Genomic DNA, 15,796 nt, shown 5'->3' with positions numbered 1-15,796 from the left:
ATGATGCCATCTATTTGTGAAGTGCACCAGTCCCTCCTGCAGCAAAGCACCCCACAACATGATGCTGCACCCCGTGCTTCACGGTTGGATGGGTGTTCTTCAGCTTGCAAGCATCCCCTTTCTCCTCCAAACATAACAGTGGTCATTATGGCCAAACAGTTCTATTTTTGTTTCATCAGACCAGAGGACATTTCTCCAAAAAGTACGATCTTTGTCCCATGTGCAGTTGCAAAGCTTAGTCTGGCTTTTTTATGGTGTTTTGGAGCAGTGGCTTCTTCCTTGCTGAGCGGCCTTTCAGGTTATGTCATAATACTAAAGGAACATCTGAAATCGATAATGCAAGTAATCATGGTGTTTCTCTGTGTTTCTCTGTGTTTCTCTGCGCGCACGCACGCACGCACGCACACACAAAATGCACACACAAACACAAAAACACACAACACATACACACACACACACACCACACACACACACACACCCACACACCACGCACACGGGCACCACACACAGTTAAATAAGCATGCCCCTTTCAAAAAATGTAGAACTAAGAACAGATATAGCCCTTGGTTCACTCCAGACCTGACTGCCCTCGACCAGCACAAAAACATAATGTGGCGTACTGCACTAGCATCGAAATGTCCCCGCGATATGCAACTTTTCAGGGAAGTCAGGAACCAGTACACACAGTCAGTTAGGAAAGCAAAGGCTAGCTTTTTCAAACAGAAATTTGCACCCTGTAGCTCCAAAAAGTTTTGGGACACTGTAAAGTCAATGGAGAATAAGAGCACCTCCTCCCAGCTGCCCACTGAACTGAGGCTAGGAAACACTGTCACTACAGATAAATCCACGATAATCAAGAATTTCAATAAGCATTTCTCTACGGCTGGCCATGCTTTCCTCCTGTCTACCCCAACCCCGGCCAACAGCTCCGCACCCCCCGCAGCTTCTTGCCCAAACCTCCCCAGCTTCTCCTTCATCCAAATCAAGATAGCAGATGTTCTGAAAGAGTTGCAAAACCTGGACCCGTACAAATCAGCTGGGCTAGACAATCCGGACCCTCGCTTTCTAAAATTATCCGCCGCAATTGTTGCAACCCCTATTACTAGTCTGTTCAACCTATCTTTCGTATCGTCCGAGGTTCCTAAAGAGTGGAAAGCTGCCGCGGTCATCCCCCTCTTCAAATGGGGTGACACTCTAGACCCAAACTGTTACAGACCTATATCTATCTTAACCTGCCTTTCTAAGGTCTTCGAAAGCCAAGTTAACAAACAGATCACTGACCATTTCGAATCCCACCGTACCTTCTCCGCTGTGTAATCCGGTTTCCGAGCTGGTCACAAGTGCACCTCAGCCACGCTCAAGGTACTAAACAAAATCATAACCGCCATTGATAAAAGACAGTACTGTGCAGCCGTCTTCATTGACCTGGCCAAGGCTTTCGAATCTGTCAATCACCAGCAGATTCAACAGCCTTGGTTTCTCAAATGACTGCCTCGCCTGGTTCACCACTACTTCTCAGACAGAGATCAGTTTGTMAAATCGGAGGGCCTGTTGTCCGGACCTCTGGCAGTCTCTATGGGGGTACCACAGGGTTCAATTCTTGGGCCGACTATTTTCTCTGTATATATCAACGATGTYGCTCTTGCTGCGGGTGATTCCTTTATCCACCTCTATGCAGACGACACCATTCTGTATACATCTGGCCCTTCTTTGGACACTGTGTTAACAAACCTGCAAACAAGCTTCAATGCCATACAACACTCCTTCCGTGGCCTCCAACTGCTCTTAAACACTAGTAAAACTAAATGCATGCTTTTCAACCGATCACTGCGCGCACCCGCCCGCCCGACTAGCATCACTACTCTGGACGGTTCTGACTTAGAATATGTGGACAACTACAAATACCTAGGTGTCTGGCTAGACTGTAAACACTCCTTCCAGACTCATATTAAGCATCTCCAATCCAATATTAAATCTAGAATCGGCGTCCTATTTTGCAACAAATCCTCATTCACTCACGCTGCCAAACATACCCTCGTAAGACTGACTATTCTATCGATCCTCGACTTCGGCGATGTCATTTACAAAATAGCCTCCAACACTCTAATCAGCAAACTGGATGCAATCTGTCACAGTGCCATCCGTTTTGTCACCAAAGCCCCATATACCACCCACCACTGCGACCCTTATACTCTCGTCGGCTGACCCTCACTACATATTCGTCGCCAGACCCACTGGCTCCAGGTCATCTATAAGCCTTTGCTAGGTAAACCTCCGCCTTATCTCAGYTCACTGGTGACCATAACAACACCCACCTGTAGCACGCGCACCAGCAGGTATATCTCACTGGTCATCCCCAAGCCAACACATCCTTTAGCCGCCTTTCCTTCCAGTTCTCTGCTGCCAATGACTGGAATGAATTGCAAAAATCGCTGAAGTTGGAGACTTATATTTCCCTCACTAACTTTAAGCATCAGCTATCTGAGCAGCTTACCGATCACTGCAGCTGTACACAGCCCATCTGTAAATAGACCATCCAACTACCTACCTCATCCCCATATTACTTTTATTGACTTTTTTTGCTCTTTTGCACACCAGTATTTCTACTTGCACATCATCATCTGGCACATATGGCCTATTTATTGCCTTACCTCCTTACGCCATTTGCACACACTGCATATATWTTTTTTTATTGTGTTATTGACTGTACTTTTGTTTATCCCACGTGTAACTCTGTGTTGTTGTTTTCTGTCGCACTGCTTTACTTTATCTTGGTCAGGTCGCAGTTGTAAATGAGAACTTGTTCTCAACTGGCCTACCTGGTTAAATAAAAGGTGATTTAATTCTTTATTTATTTTAAAAAATACAACGGAAACATTCCACACGATTCTATAACGTTCTGGATGGACCTTTTCCCAATGTTTTTCTTAGTAGATTCAGTGTGAAAGGAAGGAACGCATGACTAGAAAATAGCCTTGTTATTTCCTGCACATTTCAAAACTGTTCCCTCTATTGTTTGGGTTTAAATGTCCTGGTTGTATATTCTTGGATGTTTAAGTCAGAGGCAGAGAGGCCAGAGGAAGGTGAAGTTGTTCTTGTTGTCCCCAGCACTGCTGTACAGCCTAGTTTGTTTACAAGGGAAATGTTTCTGGTAGAAAAAGAATGAGAGTTGATGTAAACTAAATGACAACAGGCTTATGGAGATGATTGTGGTCACCGTGGTTTTTCTTTGAAGCTGGTTTATGATAGTGAGTGGGGGTGGGGGGGGGGGGGGGGGGGGGGGGGGGGGGGGGGGCAGGAGGTGCAGACTCTGGAGAATTGGTTGTTAACTCTTCTGTTACCTTGGAAGAAAATGTAATTTGGTCATGGCCTGGTGTCTTTGTGCTGACTGTATAAATGTTTAAAGCTGACTTTGCACTTCAACGTCTTAATTTGGCTGCAAATTGTTAAAAGGTATCTAATTAGAAGGTGGCTTAACTAACGTGCAGTATTTGCTTTGAGTACGACAGATTGACGAAACGTGCAAACTGTTCGCTTTCTCATTCTTGGACCAGTTCATTTAAGGGCCTAACTCCCGCATAATTATTTGACTGTGTGCTATGCAGACGATCCTATTCACTTCCTGCATTCCTTTGTCACGGATGTATCATTCATATCCTGTGCAAAAGTATGACATTACGTGCAAATATTATTCCATGAAGATCTCAGTGAATAAATGGAACTTTGCCTGTAAGGTACTTCCAGAAGAAATCAAGAGCAAACATTGGTCTCATTACACATTTCTTTCAGAGCTATTGTATTGCACAGGTCTATATTACTCAGATTTATGGAATAACACAGCACCTCTCTTCCTGTGTATTATTTTATCGGCGAAGCCAAAAAGCCATTTTGAAGCATTCATTCACAAGGAAGGGATAGGCTCCATCTGTTGAAAATAAAGGAAGACATAGAGTATCTGTCCAAAGCATAAAACTTCTTAAGACCTGTATGGGAATGTTAAGCACCGCATGTAGGTACTGTATGTCTACTGTATTCTTATCATTTCATGTCTTGATTGTGAGTCAGAAGGGATATTGTATGGGCTCTGTCCAAAAGGAGAGACACCGGGAGAGATGACTAGATCACAGGACAGCAGCTTATAGGGGATCAGTGCATTCCTGATGCAGGTGTCTGCATGTTGGTGCTTTGCGGCTGCCTCGCTCCGCTCCTAATTGGACAGTCATATGTGGCATAGTTTACCCTGAGTTCATCTATAGTTAAGCATCAGTAGTTAAACCTAAGACCTCAATCACTCACTTCTCTGCTACGGCCACCCAGGTGCTTGAGTTGTATTATCAGGTGTAGAATGCTGGGACTCTGGGAACCATTCAAAGTCATAGCCACAGTCACATTACATTGTGTTGCTTCCTTGAAAGCTGTTATACATGAACACTTGATTCATTTGTGGAAAAGTGTCTATTTTACACCAAATGGGTTGAGTCAACGTAGTTCCCTCGTTATTTCAATGTAATTGACCTTATATTCAACCACAAACAGGGTTTCCAGGTTTGGTTTAAGATTGTTGACAACTCAATCAAATGTCAAGCAAAATTGAATGTTTATCTAGTGTCTTTGCCCGTTGGGTACAGTGTGGAAAATTATATTGCCATTTCTCTCTAGTGGATGTAGGTTTAAGAAATTGTCTAGACTTGTTCATTCTCCCAATGCATGATTGTCATGTCAATAAATGAAGCATAAACTCTTGGTAGACAACTATCATTTACATTTTTATTTTCTTTATTTAACCTTTATTTAACTACGCAAGTCAGCTAAGAACAAATTCTTAATTACAATTACGGCCTACCCCTGCCAAACCCTAACCCGGACGACGCTGGGCCAATTGTGCACCGCCCTATGGGACTCCAAGTCACGTCCGGTTGTTATACAGCCTGGAATCGAACCAGGGTCTGTAGTGACGCCTCTAGCACTAAGATGCAGTGCCTTAGACCGCTGCGTCACTCGGGAGCGTAACTCATTGACCCTACATAACATTTGAAGTTATTCCATTCTTGGGAAATCATTCTTTGTCCATTCCTGAACATGAACTAAGAGGAACCAGAAATGTCTCAATGTCTCATCTAATCATAATTAGCGAAGAACCTCAAAGGAGTAGAAGTCAAGTCAAATGGCACCATCCCTTGACCTCCCACATTCCTACAGATCTCATTGTGATGGTGCTGGGGAGTTAACAGACCAGACCTTCCCCAAACAGCAGCTCTCAACGTGTGGATGACTAATGTGTACTGATGGGAGCTCCAGAGATCTAGAGCCAGTAACATCACTAACAGCATGGCTGAAGAAAAGCCCCTAATAACAGCAACGAAGGCACATCATTAAATCCTAGAGGGGCAGAGGAGGACATTGCTGAAGCACAATGTGACTGTATGGGATGTGATTGCGCCATGGGTGGGAGAAGTTTATAGCTTTTGACTTCGTAGGGTTAATTAGATTTTTTTGTTTATGAATTCCTGTATACATGCCTATGTCTAATAATGGAAAATGCAGAACAGTCCAAACACTGTGTGGAGCCGGGGTGTGAGCGTAGTGAGATGCCGTTTGTGTAAATGTGGTCTTTGTGTGCCAGCAGTTCCTGTTTGATGGTAAATGCCTGCTCTGTGTAGGCCACTGGTCTCCCAGCCCAAACCAAACACTGGGGTGGACGCCGACTCCTGGGCTGGGCTGTGGGCTGTGGGTTGTGGTGTCCGGGTGGATCCAGTCCACCGGGTAGCTGCCAGGCACCCATGATGGACTGGGATTCTCAATGAACTGCGGCTGGAGTGTTTATGTGGTCACTTCTTCTCATAGAGAGAGAGACTATACATTAGTCTGGTATGGTAGTTTCATACTTTCCATGCATAACGGGAGGTTCCAGTATGATGTTGCTGGAAAGAAAATGGGAATGTGACTGACTGACTGACTGAGTAGCTTACAGTAACTACATTTATGATCAACCTCACTTGAGACCACACTTTACACCGAGCTTAATTGGGGTATGTCTCAAGAAAACAAACACTTTAGCTGGGTGACAGCAGTACAGTACAAATGTTTGGGAGCCACTGCTCCRGAGACATTGACGGACATGACCTTCCTTCGAAACCCAATAAGCTGACCCTGGTTTCTCCTCTTTTCGGTTCCAGGTTACCTGCAGGAGGCCTACCTGTGGACCAAGCAGGTCCTGGCCATCATGGAGAAGTCTATGGTGCTGCTGCAGGACGTGACGGACGGCTCGCTGTATGAGGGCGTGGCCTACGGGACGTACACCACCCGCTCTCTTTTCCAGTACATGTTCCTGGTGCAGAGACACTTCTCCATCAGCCACTTCGACCACCCCTGGCTCCACAAACACTTTGCCTTCATGTACAGGACCATCCTGCCAGGTAATACAGCTGTTATAGATGTGTGTGTGCTCTGCCATTCAATTCAATATAACTTCATTTCTCCTCTTAATGGTGTTTTTTCTCCTCTTAATGTTTCCCTTTGAAGAAGTTGCTTGGTTCGATCGACTTTTTTTTATCTCTAACAGTGCATTTAGTCTAGATGTCACGTGATAGATGCAAAGGTGATACAGATACGATATAGGCAGCAAGACAGGCTATTTTGAAGTTAAATACAGTGCAAGTTAGCAATGAGTAAATACAGTTGAAGTCGGAAGTTTACAAACACTTAGGTTGGAGTCATTAAAACTCGTTTTTTAAACCACTCCACAAATTTCTTGTTAACAAACTATAGTTTTGGCAAGTCGGTTAGGATATCTACTTTGTGCATGACACAAGTAATTTTTCCRAMAATTGTTTACAGACAGATTATTTCACTTATAATTCACTGTATCACAATTCCAGCGGGTCAGAAGTTTACATACACTAAGTTGACTGTGCCTTTAAACAGCTTGGAACAGTCCATAAAATTATGTCATGGCTTTAGAAGCTTCTGATAGGGTAATTGACATCATTTGAGTCAATTGGAGGTGTACCTGTGGATTTATTTCAAGGCCTACCTTCAAACTCAATGCCTATTTGCTTGACATCATGGGGAAATCAAAAGAAATCAGCCAAAAAATTGTAGACCTCCACAAGTCTGGTTCATCTTTGGGAGCAATTTCCAAAAGCTTGAAGGTACCATGTTCATCTGTACAAACAATAGTGCGCAAGTATAAACACCATGGGACCACGCAGCCGTCATACCGCTCAGGAAGTAGACGCGTTCTGTCTCAAGAGGTGCAAATCAATCCCAGAACAACAGTGAAAGACCTTGTGAAGATGCTGGAGGAAACAGGTACAAAAGTATCTATATCCACAGTAAAACGAGTCCTAAATCGACATAACCTGAAAGGCCGCTCAGCAAGGAAGGAGCCACTGCTCCAAGACTGCCATAAAAATGCCAGACTACGGTGGCCATCACAAAGCCCTGACCTCAATCCCATAGAAAATTTGTGGGCAGAACTCAAAAATCGCGTGCGAGCAAGGAGGCCTACAAACCTGACTCAGTTACAACAGCTCTGTCAGGAGGAATGGCCCAAAATTCACCCAACTTATTGTGGGAAGCTTATGGAAGGCTACTCGAAACGTTTGACCCAAGTTAAACCATTTAAAGGCAATGCTACCAAATACTAATTGAGTGTATGTAAACTTCTGACCCATTGGGAATGTGATGAAAGAAATAAAAGCTGAAATAAATAATTCTCTCTACTATTGTTCTGACATTTCACATTCTTAAAATAAAGTGGTGATCCTAACTGACCTAAGACAGGGAATTTTTACTAGGATTAAATTTAAACTCAGTTTATTTGGCTAAGGTGTGTGTAAACTTCCGACATCAACTGTAAGTGTTCCTAAATGCCTTAGCAAACCTCTGTGGCACTTCTTGGCAACATTGTCCAAGTTATAAGTAGATTAGGCATGAAAACCCCCTGGGTGCATTACCCCYATGTTAGAGAGTGTGACTGCTCGTTTGTCTTGATATGGGTTATGCATGCGTTACCTTCCTGGGGGGCTGTCAGAGCTGTGCTGATCCATGTCTCCCCTCTTCCCTCGTCTCCTCTGCTCTCCTCTTCTCTCCTCTCCTGGTTTATGGTCAGGGGAGGGTAGCGCTGGAGGAGGGGCTCTCAGGTCTGGACATTTTAAAGCCGCCTGCCAACACTCTCTGTATTGTGACTGGGGCTGGGCGCCACTGCTGCATTCAGAGAGCAGCTCTTAATTGCAGCAGCCAGGAGAACGCTGGACTCACAACCCACAATGCCAGCTTTCTCTCTCCCAGATTATCCTGCCTAACTGCCTTCTGCCTGAGCGGACTATGTGACTGCACTGCACTCACTGACCCTGTACAGTCACGTCCATAATTATTGGCACCCTTGATAAAGATGAGTGAAAAAGACTATAAAGTAAAGGATACAAATGCTGAGCTATATTGTATGCCAAAGAGCTCTRTTTTCATGTCATCTCGTGGTCAGATGACATGGAAATAGAGCTCTTTGGCCATGCACACCAGTGGTTGGATTTGAGTCGAAAAATGGGAGGCAAATGCAGAAAAGTACTTCATACCTACAGTAAAATATGGTGGTGGATCTTTGATGTTATGGGRCTATTTTGCTTCCACTGGTACTGTGGTCCTTGTTAAGGTCAACGGCACTATGAACTTGACCAAGTAGCAGGACATTTTTGCTAAAAACCTGGTTGCCTCTGCCAGGAGGCTAACAATACAGTCTTTTTTGCTGATCTTTATCAAGGGATCCAATAATTCCGTAACCCACTCTGTGTTGAAATGATGGGGTTTGTTGATGCTCCAACAGGTTAGACCGTAAACAGGAGTCGTGTTTTAAATGTATCTTGTGTTGGACTTACAAAGATAGACCTTGAATAAACAAATATCACCCGAGTGTTCCTGCACACAGACCCCCACATCATTTGATTTGGGCATTTGTTTATCCAAGGTCTAGTTTTGCATCACAGCAGGAATGTTGTAAACAGACACTTTTTACAAAGGGGAAACACGCGTATTGTCGTACCGCTTGTGCACTGATTTTGGTTATTGCTGTTATTGTTTTTGGCTTACATGTGATTTATTGTGGTTAAATATTTACTACCGGTTGCTAGGTTTTAAGATCTCTTTTGGCACCAGACTGCCATTCTTTGTGTTGAGGAAATGGCTTCATCGATTAAGCTAGGGCGCTACGATCTCAACAGGGTCTGTAGTTTGGCTCATTTCCTTATGTTAAGGACATGGCATGCATGGATTTAAAAGCTTTTGTTACCTATTCAGTATAAAAAGGAAAGAAATGAATCATGATTTTGTAGCCTATGTATTACTATGCATTCAATCAAATAGAGAGCTATGTGGTTTGTACAACTGAACTGGACCTTGGACAATATGTAGCTGTCACTTCATATTTGTCAGAGTTTTATGATAATAACATTCAATATTTCTCTAACAAACCACTATGAAAAGCCACTATTGCAGTTGCCTCCTCCTATATTTTAACTGTAAAATAATCCATATTGATCTTTTGCCCTTGCCTGTTCCATCTCACCAGGGTTCCAGAGGACTGTAGCCATAGCAGATTCCAACTACAACTGGTTTTACGGGCCCGAGAGCCAGCTGGTGTTCCTGGATCGCTATGTGATGAGGAACGGCAGTGGAAACTGGCTGGCTGAGCTGATCCATCAGAACCGGGTGTTGGAGGGGCCGGGACAGGCCGGGAAGGGACAGAGATGGTGCACACTGCACACAGAGTTCATCTGGTGAGAATCTCTCTCTCTCGTTCTGTCTCTTTCTCTCTCGCTCTTTCTCTCTCTATTGGTTTAGGTGTACTGTCATACACTGAGTGTACAAAACATTAGGAACACCTGCTCTTTCCATGATATAAACTGACCAGGTGATGTCACTTGTTGAATCCACTTCAATCTGTGTAGATGAAGGGAAGAAACATGTCAAATAAGGATGTTTAAGCCTTGAGACAATTGAGGCATGGATTGTGTATGTGTGCCATTCAGAGGGTGAATGGGCAAGACAAAATATTGAAGTACCTTTGAACAGGATATGGTGGTAGGTGTCAGGTGCATTGGTTTGGGTGTGTCAAGAACTGCAACGCTGCTAGGTTTTTCATGCTGAAAAGTTTCCTGTGTATATCAAGAATGGTCCACCACCCAAAGGACATCCAGCCAACTTGACACAACTGTGGGAAGCATTGGAGTGAATATGGGCCAGCATCCCTGTGGAACGCTTTCAACACCTTGTAGAGTCCACGCTCTGACGAATTGAGGCTGTTCTGAGGGCAAAAAGGATGCAACTCAATATTAGGAAGGTGTTCTTAATGTTTTGTACACTCAGTGTATACGCTGATTTACTAAATTACTAATGAAATATTTGCTTTTAGAGCAACTGAATTCAAATGTATGAAATGTATTTCTTGTTGTTTTATTTCCATTCTGCAGGTATGATCCCAGCCTGACTCCCAGGGCTCCTGCAGATTTTGGTACATCCCAACTCCACTACTTTGAGGACTGGGGGGTCGTCACTTATGGAAGTTCTCTACCCGCAGACACCAACCACACCTTCCTCTCCTTTAAGTCGGGGAAGCTGGGTGGACGGGCCATATTTGACATCGTTCACAGGAACAAGTACAAAGACTGGATCAAAGGGTGGCGTAACTTTAACGCTGGCCACGAGCACCCTGACCAGAATAGCTTTACGTTCGCCCCTAACGGTGTTCCTTTTATCACGGAGGCTCTGTACGGGCCCAAGTACACCTTCCTCAACAACGCAGTGCTGTTCTCCCCGGCTACCTCAGGAAGCTGCTTCAAGCCATGGGACGGCCAGGTCACAGAGGCCTGCGACTCCAAGTGGCTGAAGTACAAGGTGGGGCTGCCGGCGGACGCCCAGGGCAGGGTGGAGGCGGCTCTGGAAAGGCAGGGCATGGTGTTCATCCGTGGGGAGGGCCAGTCGGCCTACAACCCTGACCTGAAGATCAGGAGCTTCCAGAGGAACCTGCTGCTCCTGCACCCCCAGCTGCTGGTCCTAGTTGATCATATCCATCTAGAGACAGACAGCCCAACCAGGGCCATGAGTGCCTTCTTCCACAACACGGACCTGCCCTTTAAGGACACCAAAATAGACGGTGTGCACGGAGCCTTTGTCAGCCATGGGGAAGACCAATATAAAATGTTTTGGATGGATGACACAGGCTTCAGTGAGAAAGGGGTCTTGGGGTACTGGAACTATCCCCGTGGTTACCCCTATAACGGCTCTAACTATGTGAATGTGACAATGCCTCTGAGGTATCCCCATACCAGGGTGGCCTACATCTTCTTTGGGCCAGGGGTGGACGTGCAGAGCTTTAGTCTGCGTGGCGATGCTAACAGGGTGGACATTTACCTGGCCACCAACGAGCACACCTACACCATCTACCTGCTGACCGGGGAGGTGACCACCAAGCCTCTGTTCGCCATGGTGCTGGTGGACCAGAAGAAAATWGTATTTGAGAAAGCAGCAGGAGTGAAGAACGGCACGCCGGAGGAGGTAGAGGAGTATGTCAACGTAGTAGAGGACAACCTCCAGCACGCCAAGCCTGTTTTCCAGCAGCTGGAGAGACACATCCTGGGCCGGGTGCTCAACACGGCCAGCTTCCGCAAGACGGCCGAGCGCCTCCTCCAGTTCTCCGACAAGAAGAAGACGGAGGAGGCCATTGAGAAAATGTTTTCTCTGACTAAGAAACAGGGCAAGGGGGCCAGTAAAGCCTTGGGGAGCCTTGGGGACAAGCTCTCAGAGAGCCTGCCGGACATCTTTGGACAGATCGAGGTAAGGGAGAAGAAGGAGAGATCGAAGACAACAAAGAGGATTATTGAGGAGAGCCCCGAGGAAGACGGAGACTCCAGGGCCTTTTTGGATTATGGAGACTCCAAAAAAGGTAGGAAGGGAGGCTTCGTGAAGGGTCGCAAGTTCAAGGAGGTCCACATGTTGGCGACGGCCAACAGTGACAGTCTCTCGAACTCATCCTCTTATATCAGACTATTCCTCATATTAAACATAGCCACCTTCTTCCTGCTACTGTCTGTGTTATTGACACGCTTCCAGAGAGGCAGAAGTCTACACACCCAGAGGTGTTTCTATGGCGTCCTGCTCATCGACAGCTTCATCTTACTCTGCCTCTACTCCTCCTGCTCTCATGCACAGTGTTGACATGATCACTGTGCGACGAGGGGGATGTCCATGTGCAGACCGATTGAACTGTTTGCCATGGGTGAATAAAATGCACCATACGCCTCAGTCTGAGCCAAGTCTACCTGATGAGTGTCCAGGAAAGAATTAATTCCAAATAGGAATTGATAGATTTAATAACGAAATTAAGCCAGACCACCTTTGAGATCCTAAGCTTCTGTGGAGCTTTAGAATGGAGTCTGTGTGAACTTTTTAATGTAGTATTTAGAGTGGAACATGTTGCTTTATATCAAAGATTGCTAGCCACTAAAATGCAGATATATCTGCCTCTCTCTGTGGACATTCTAGAAAGAATGTACATATGTTCAAACAAGATATATTTTTGTGGTATTATTTCTACTCTTGGTAATGAGAAAAGAACAATATGCATAGGTGTGCAAATGTGATTTTCATTGTGTATTTGCTTTTGCCTGATGAATGTGGGGACTTTGCAGATAAAAAGCTTTAGAAATATGTTACCTCAGTCGGTGGTCCTCTCTGTGTCCATAACTGCAGTATAATACCATTGCATTTAACCAAATTGGCTTACCCGCATAACCGATCACATTGTCACCCCCACCACCCCAATTTAAGTCTTGTGATATTGTTCTTAAGCTGTCAGGGTCCATGTAATTCCATTTAGAGTWATACACTTGGGAAAGTTAATTTTACTCTCCAACTGTAACAGATTTGCTTTCATGCTCTCGTCTGTATGACTACTTGCAGTATGTTGGTGAAGCCCATTCACTTATGCTAGCATAGATTCATGTTATTGTCCATCACCAAACCCACCTAATATAATTACACAACCTGCTCCTCCTCTCGATGTTATGATGTGGAATCGTTGGGAACCCATGTTTCTTGTTGTTACCGACTCTTAACTAATGGGTCTACAGGCGGCACTACAGGGATGAGGACCTTTGACCTTTGTGTTACTTTGGTTGGGAGGAAACAACTACTCTGCTAGTCATGGATACGTGAGGAAAGGGAGAACTCAAATGCTAGGAGAGGGGTCGATTTTTGGTGGGCATTGGTGGAGGAGATTTGGGGGGGAAATACTGTATGTAAATAGCCTTGTACCTGTATAGACATATCTGTCGTCAAATGAGTGTATGATAAAGTTATCCTCCGATCAGGAGGTTGGTTGTATCAATATGTACTCACTCCTGCTCAGTCACACAGATAATAAGGAGAGATATGCAAACAAGTCTTCACTTCCTCTGGTGTGATTTGGACATGTGAGGGTGGGCACTGTCTCTCTTTCTGTAAATTCCCAGGTGTGTCTACTGAAAATGTGCACGCCAACATTACAATTTAGATTCTAGACACATGACTCCTCTGCCTGCAAGTGGGAGGAGCTACAACACAACACATCGCTAGTTGAATTCAATTTGATTAGGTGGGTGGGGTGCTCAATCCACTATACCACTACAGCCTAATCCTGCTGTATCTTGCCAATTAATTTACCTAAACTATGAGTGGAAGCCCTAGTCTCTTGTGACAGCGCAGAGATTTAGTTCTGGGTGCCGAGATTATGAAAGCCCCCGTGACAATCAGTGACAATCAGGTAGCATCTTTTRGTCAGGGCTGGCTAGCAACAATCAGAATTCATTGTTTTGTCATCTCATTAAAAAACGAATTTTCACTGCCTTTTATCATTGTCATGTCATTCAATAAAGAGTTTTATGCTAAATCAAATCTGATTGAAAGGGTACCAGTATCATGTCTCAAATGTTGTGGTGATGTACAGTACCTGTCAAAAATTTGGACACACCTACTCATTCAAGGGTTTTTCTTAATTTTTTGCTATTTTCTACATTGTAGAATAATAGTGAAGAAATCAAAACTATGAAATAACACATATGGAATCATGTTAGGAACCAAAAAAGTGTTAAACAAATCTAAATATATTTTAGATTCTTCAAAGTAGCCACCTTTTGCMTTGATGGCTACTTTGCACACTATTTTCTACAATGTAGAAAATAGCAAAAATAAAGAAAAACCCTTAAATGAGTAGGTGTGTCCAAACTTTTGACTGGTACTGTAGTGCGATGAGTTCATCATTAATCTCAATGGCCGTGGCTGTGTTTAGGATTGATCCGACTATCAGAAACATGACCCAGGTAATGAAATAGCCAGGCAATATCAAATGTACGTAGTCCATTACCTTTGACACGTTTTCATCATTGCTCAAATGCCACTTAAGCTGTCAATTCCTATGAACATGAGTAGTGGCACACGAGTCAATGATATACAGGGCCTTCAGAAAGTATTCACACCCCAGGCCTTTTTCCACATTTTGTTGTGTTACAGCCTGATTTTAAAATGGATTAAGTTGAGATTTTTTGGGGTCACTGGCCTACACACAATACCCCATAATCGAAGTAGAATTATGTTTTTAGAAATGTTTACAAATTAATTAAAAATTAAAAGCTGAAATTTCTTGGGTCAATAAGTATTCAACCCCATTGTTATGGCAAACCTAAGAAAGTTCAGGAGCAAAAATGTGCTTAACAAGTCACCTAATAAGTGACATGGACTCACTCTGTTTGGAAATCTATGGAAAGAACTGAAAAAGGTTGTCCTGCAATGGTGAGCAACAAATTTGACAGAGCTTGAAGAATTTTGAAAATAATAATTTGCAAATGTTGCCCAATCCAGGTGTGGAACGCTCTTAAAGATTTAACAGCTGTAATTGCTGCCAATGGTGATTCTAACATGTATTGACTCAGGGGGTTGAATACTTATCTAATCAAGATATATTACTGTTTTATTTTTCATAATTGTTTTTACAGATGTAAAAATTAAAAWAAAAAAATACTTTGACATTACAGAGTATTTTGTGTAGATTGTTGACMAAAACATGACAATTAAATCCATTTTAATCCCACTTTAACACAACAAAATGTSGAACAAGTCAAAAGCTGTGAATACTTTCTGAAGGCACTGTATAGGCAAAATGTCTGTCTCTCTCTAATACTGTAGGCTACAGTATTTTGATATTTGTCCTTGGCAGTAGATCATTGCCAGATGTGCTCTATAGGGTTCACTTATGTAAAAGTGATTTGGCTGGGCAAGCTACTCAAGAGAGAGAAAACACAATCCAGGCTCCTATATAATCCACCCACAACCAAGTCAGACTCACTCAAACTCAACCTATAGATGCACTAACAAATACAGATGTTATATTCACTGCATTTATGAATGTAAAACCTGCAGGATAATGTTTTCCTATTTTTTTTAAAAAAGACTGAAAACCTGTAATACTCTAGTGTTTACCTACCTACGATAACCAGTTCATCTTCGGTTTTAGCGTCAGATTAGAAGTGTCACTCACACTCACTCATAGAACAAACTGTACACTACACAAAAGAGGCTTCATATAGGTTTCCCATCCTTTCTGCCTACCTACACTGTACTGTACTCGTACTGAATAGGCTCCAAGGTTCTGCTGCCACCTGTCGGCAATTGTGTGCCTAGCGACATTATGGACGCGGAACAAGATGCTTGATGTCCTCTGCGCCAGACGGGGTCGCTGTATAATTTCCTGCTACCATGATAGAACCGT

The 15,796-nt window shown here is 43.8% G+C and overlaps 1 protein-coding gene across 2 annotated transcripts in view; it reads left to right on the top strand.

The window, feature by feature from the left end:
• LOC111972814 (dermatan-sulfate epimerase) overlaps positions 1-13,931 on the top strand; it is a 24,682-nt gene extending 10,751 nt beyond the window's left edge. For both annotated transcript variants that reach the window (XM_023999912.2, XM_023999911.2), the window contains exons 4-6: positions 6,177-6,416; positions 9,566-9,773; positions 10,467-13,931. In XM_023999912.2, coding sequence (XP_023855680.1) covers positions 6,177-6,416; positions 9,566-9,773; positions 10,467-12,210 — 2,192 coding nt within the window. In that variant the 3' untranslated portion in view covers positions 12,211-13,931. The remainder of the gene's footprint in view (positions 1-6,176; positions 6,417-9,565; positions 9,774-10,466) is intronic.
• The last annotated feature ends 1,865 nt before the right edge of the window (positions 13,932-15,796 follow it).

The sequence above is a fragment of the Salvelinus sp. IW2-2015 genome, linkage group LG14, assembly GCF_002910315.2.
Source record: "Salvelinus sp. IW2-2015 linkage group LG14, ASM291031v2, whole genome shotgun sequence".
Classification (NCBI taxonomy): domain Eukaryota; kingdom Metazoa; phylum Chordata; class Actinopteri; order Salmoniformes; family Salmonidae; genus Salvelinus; species Salvelinus sp. IW2-2015.
Note: the sequence above shows the minus strand (reverse complement) of the source record. Positions and strands in the feature narration are given on the sequence as shown.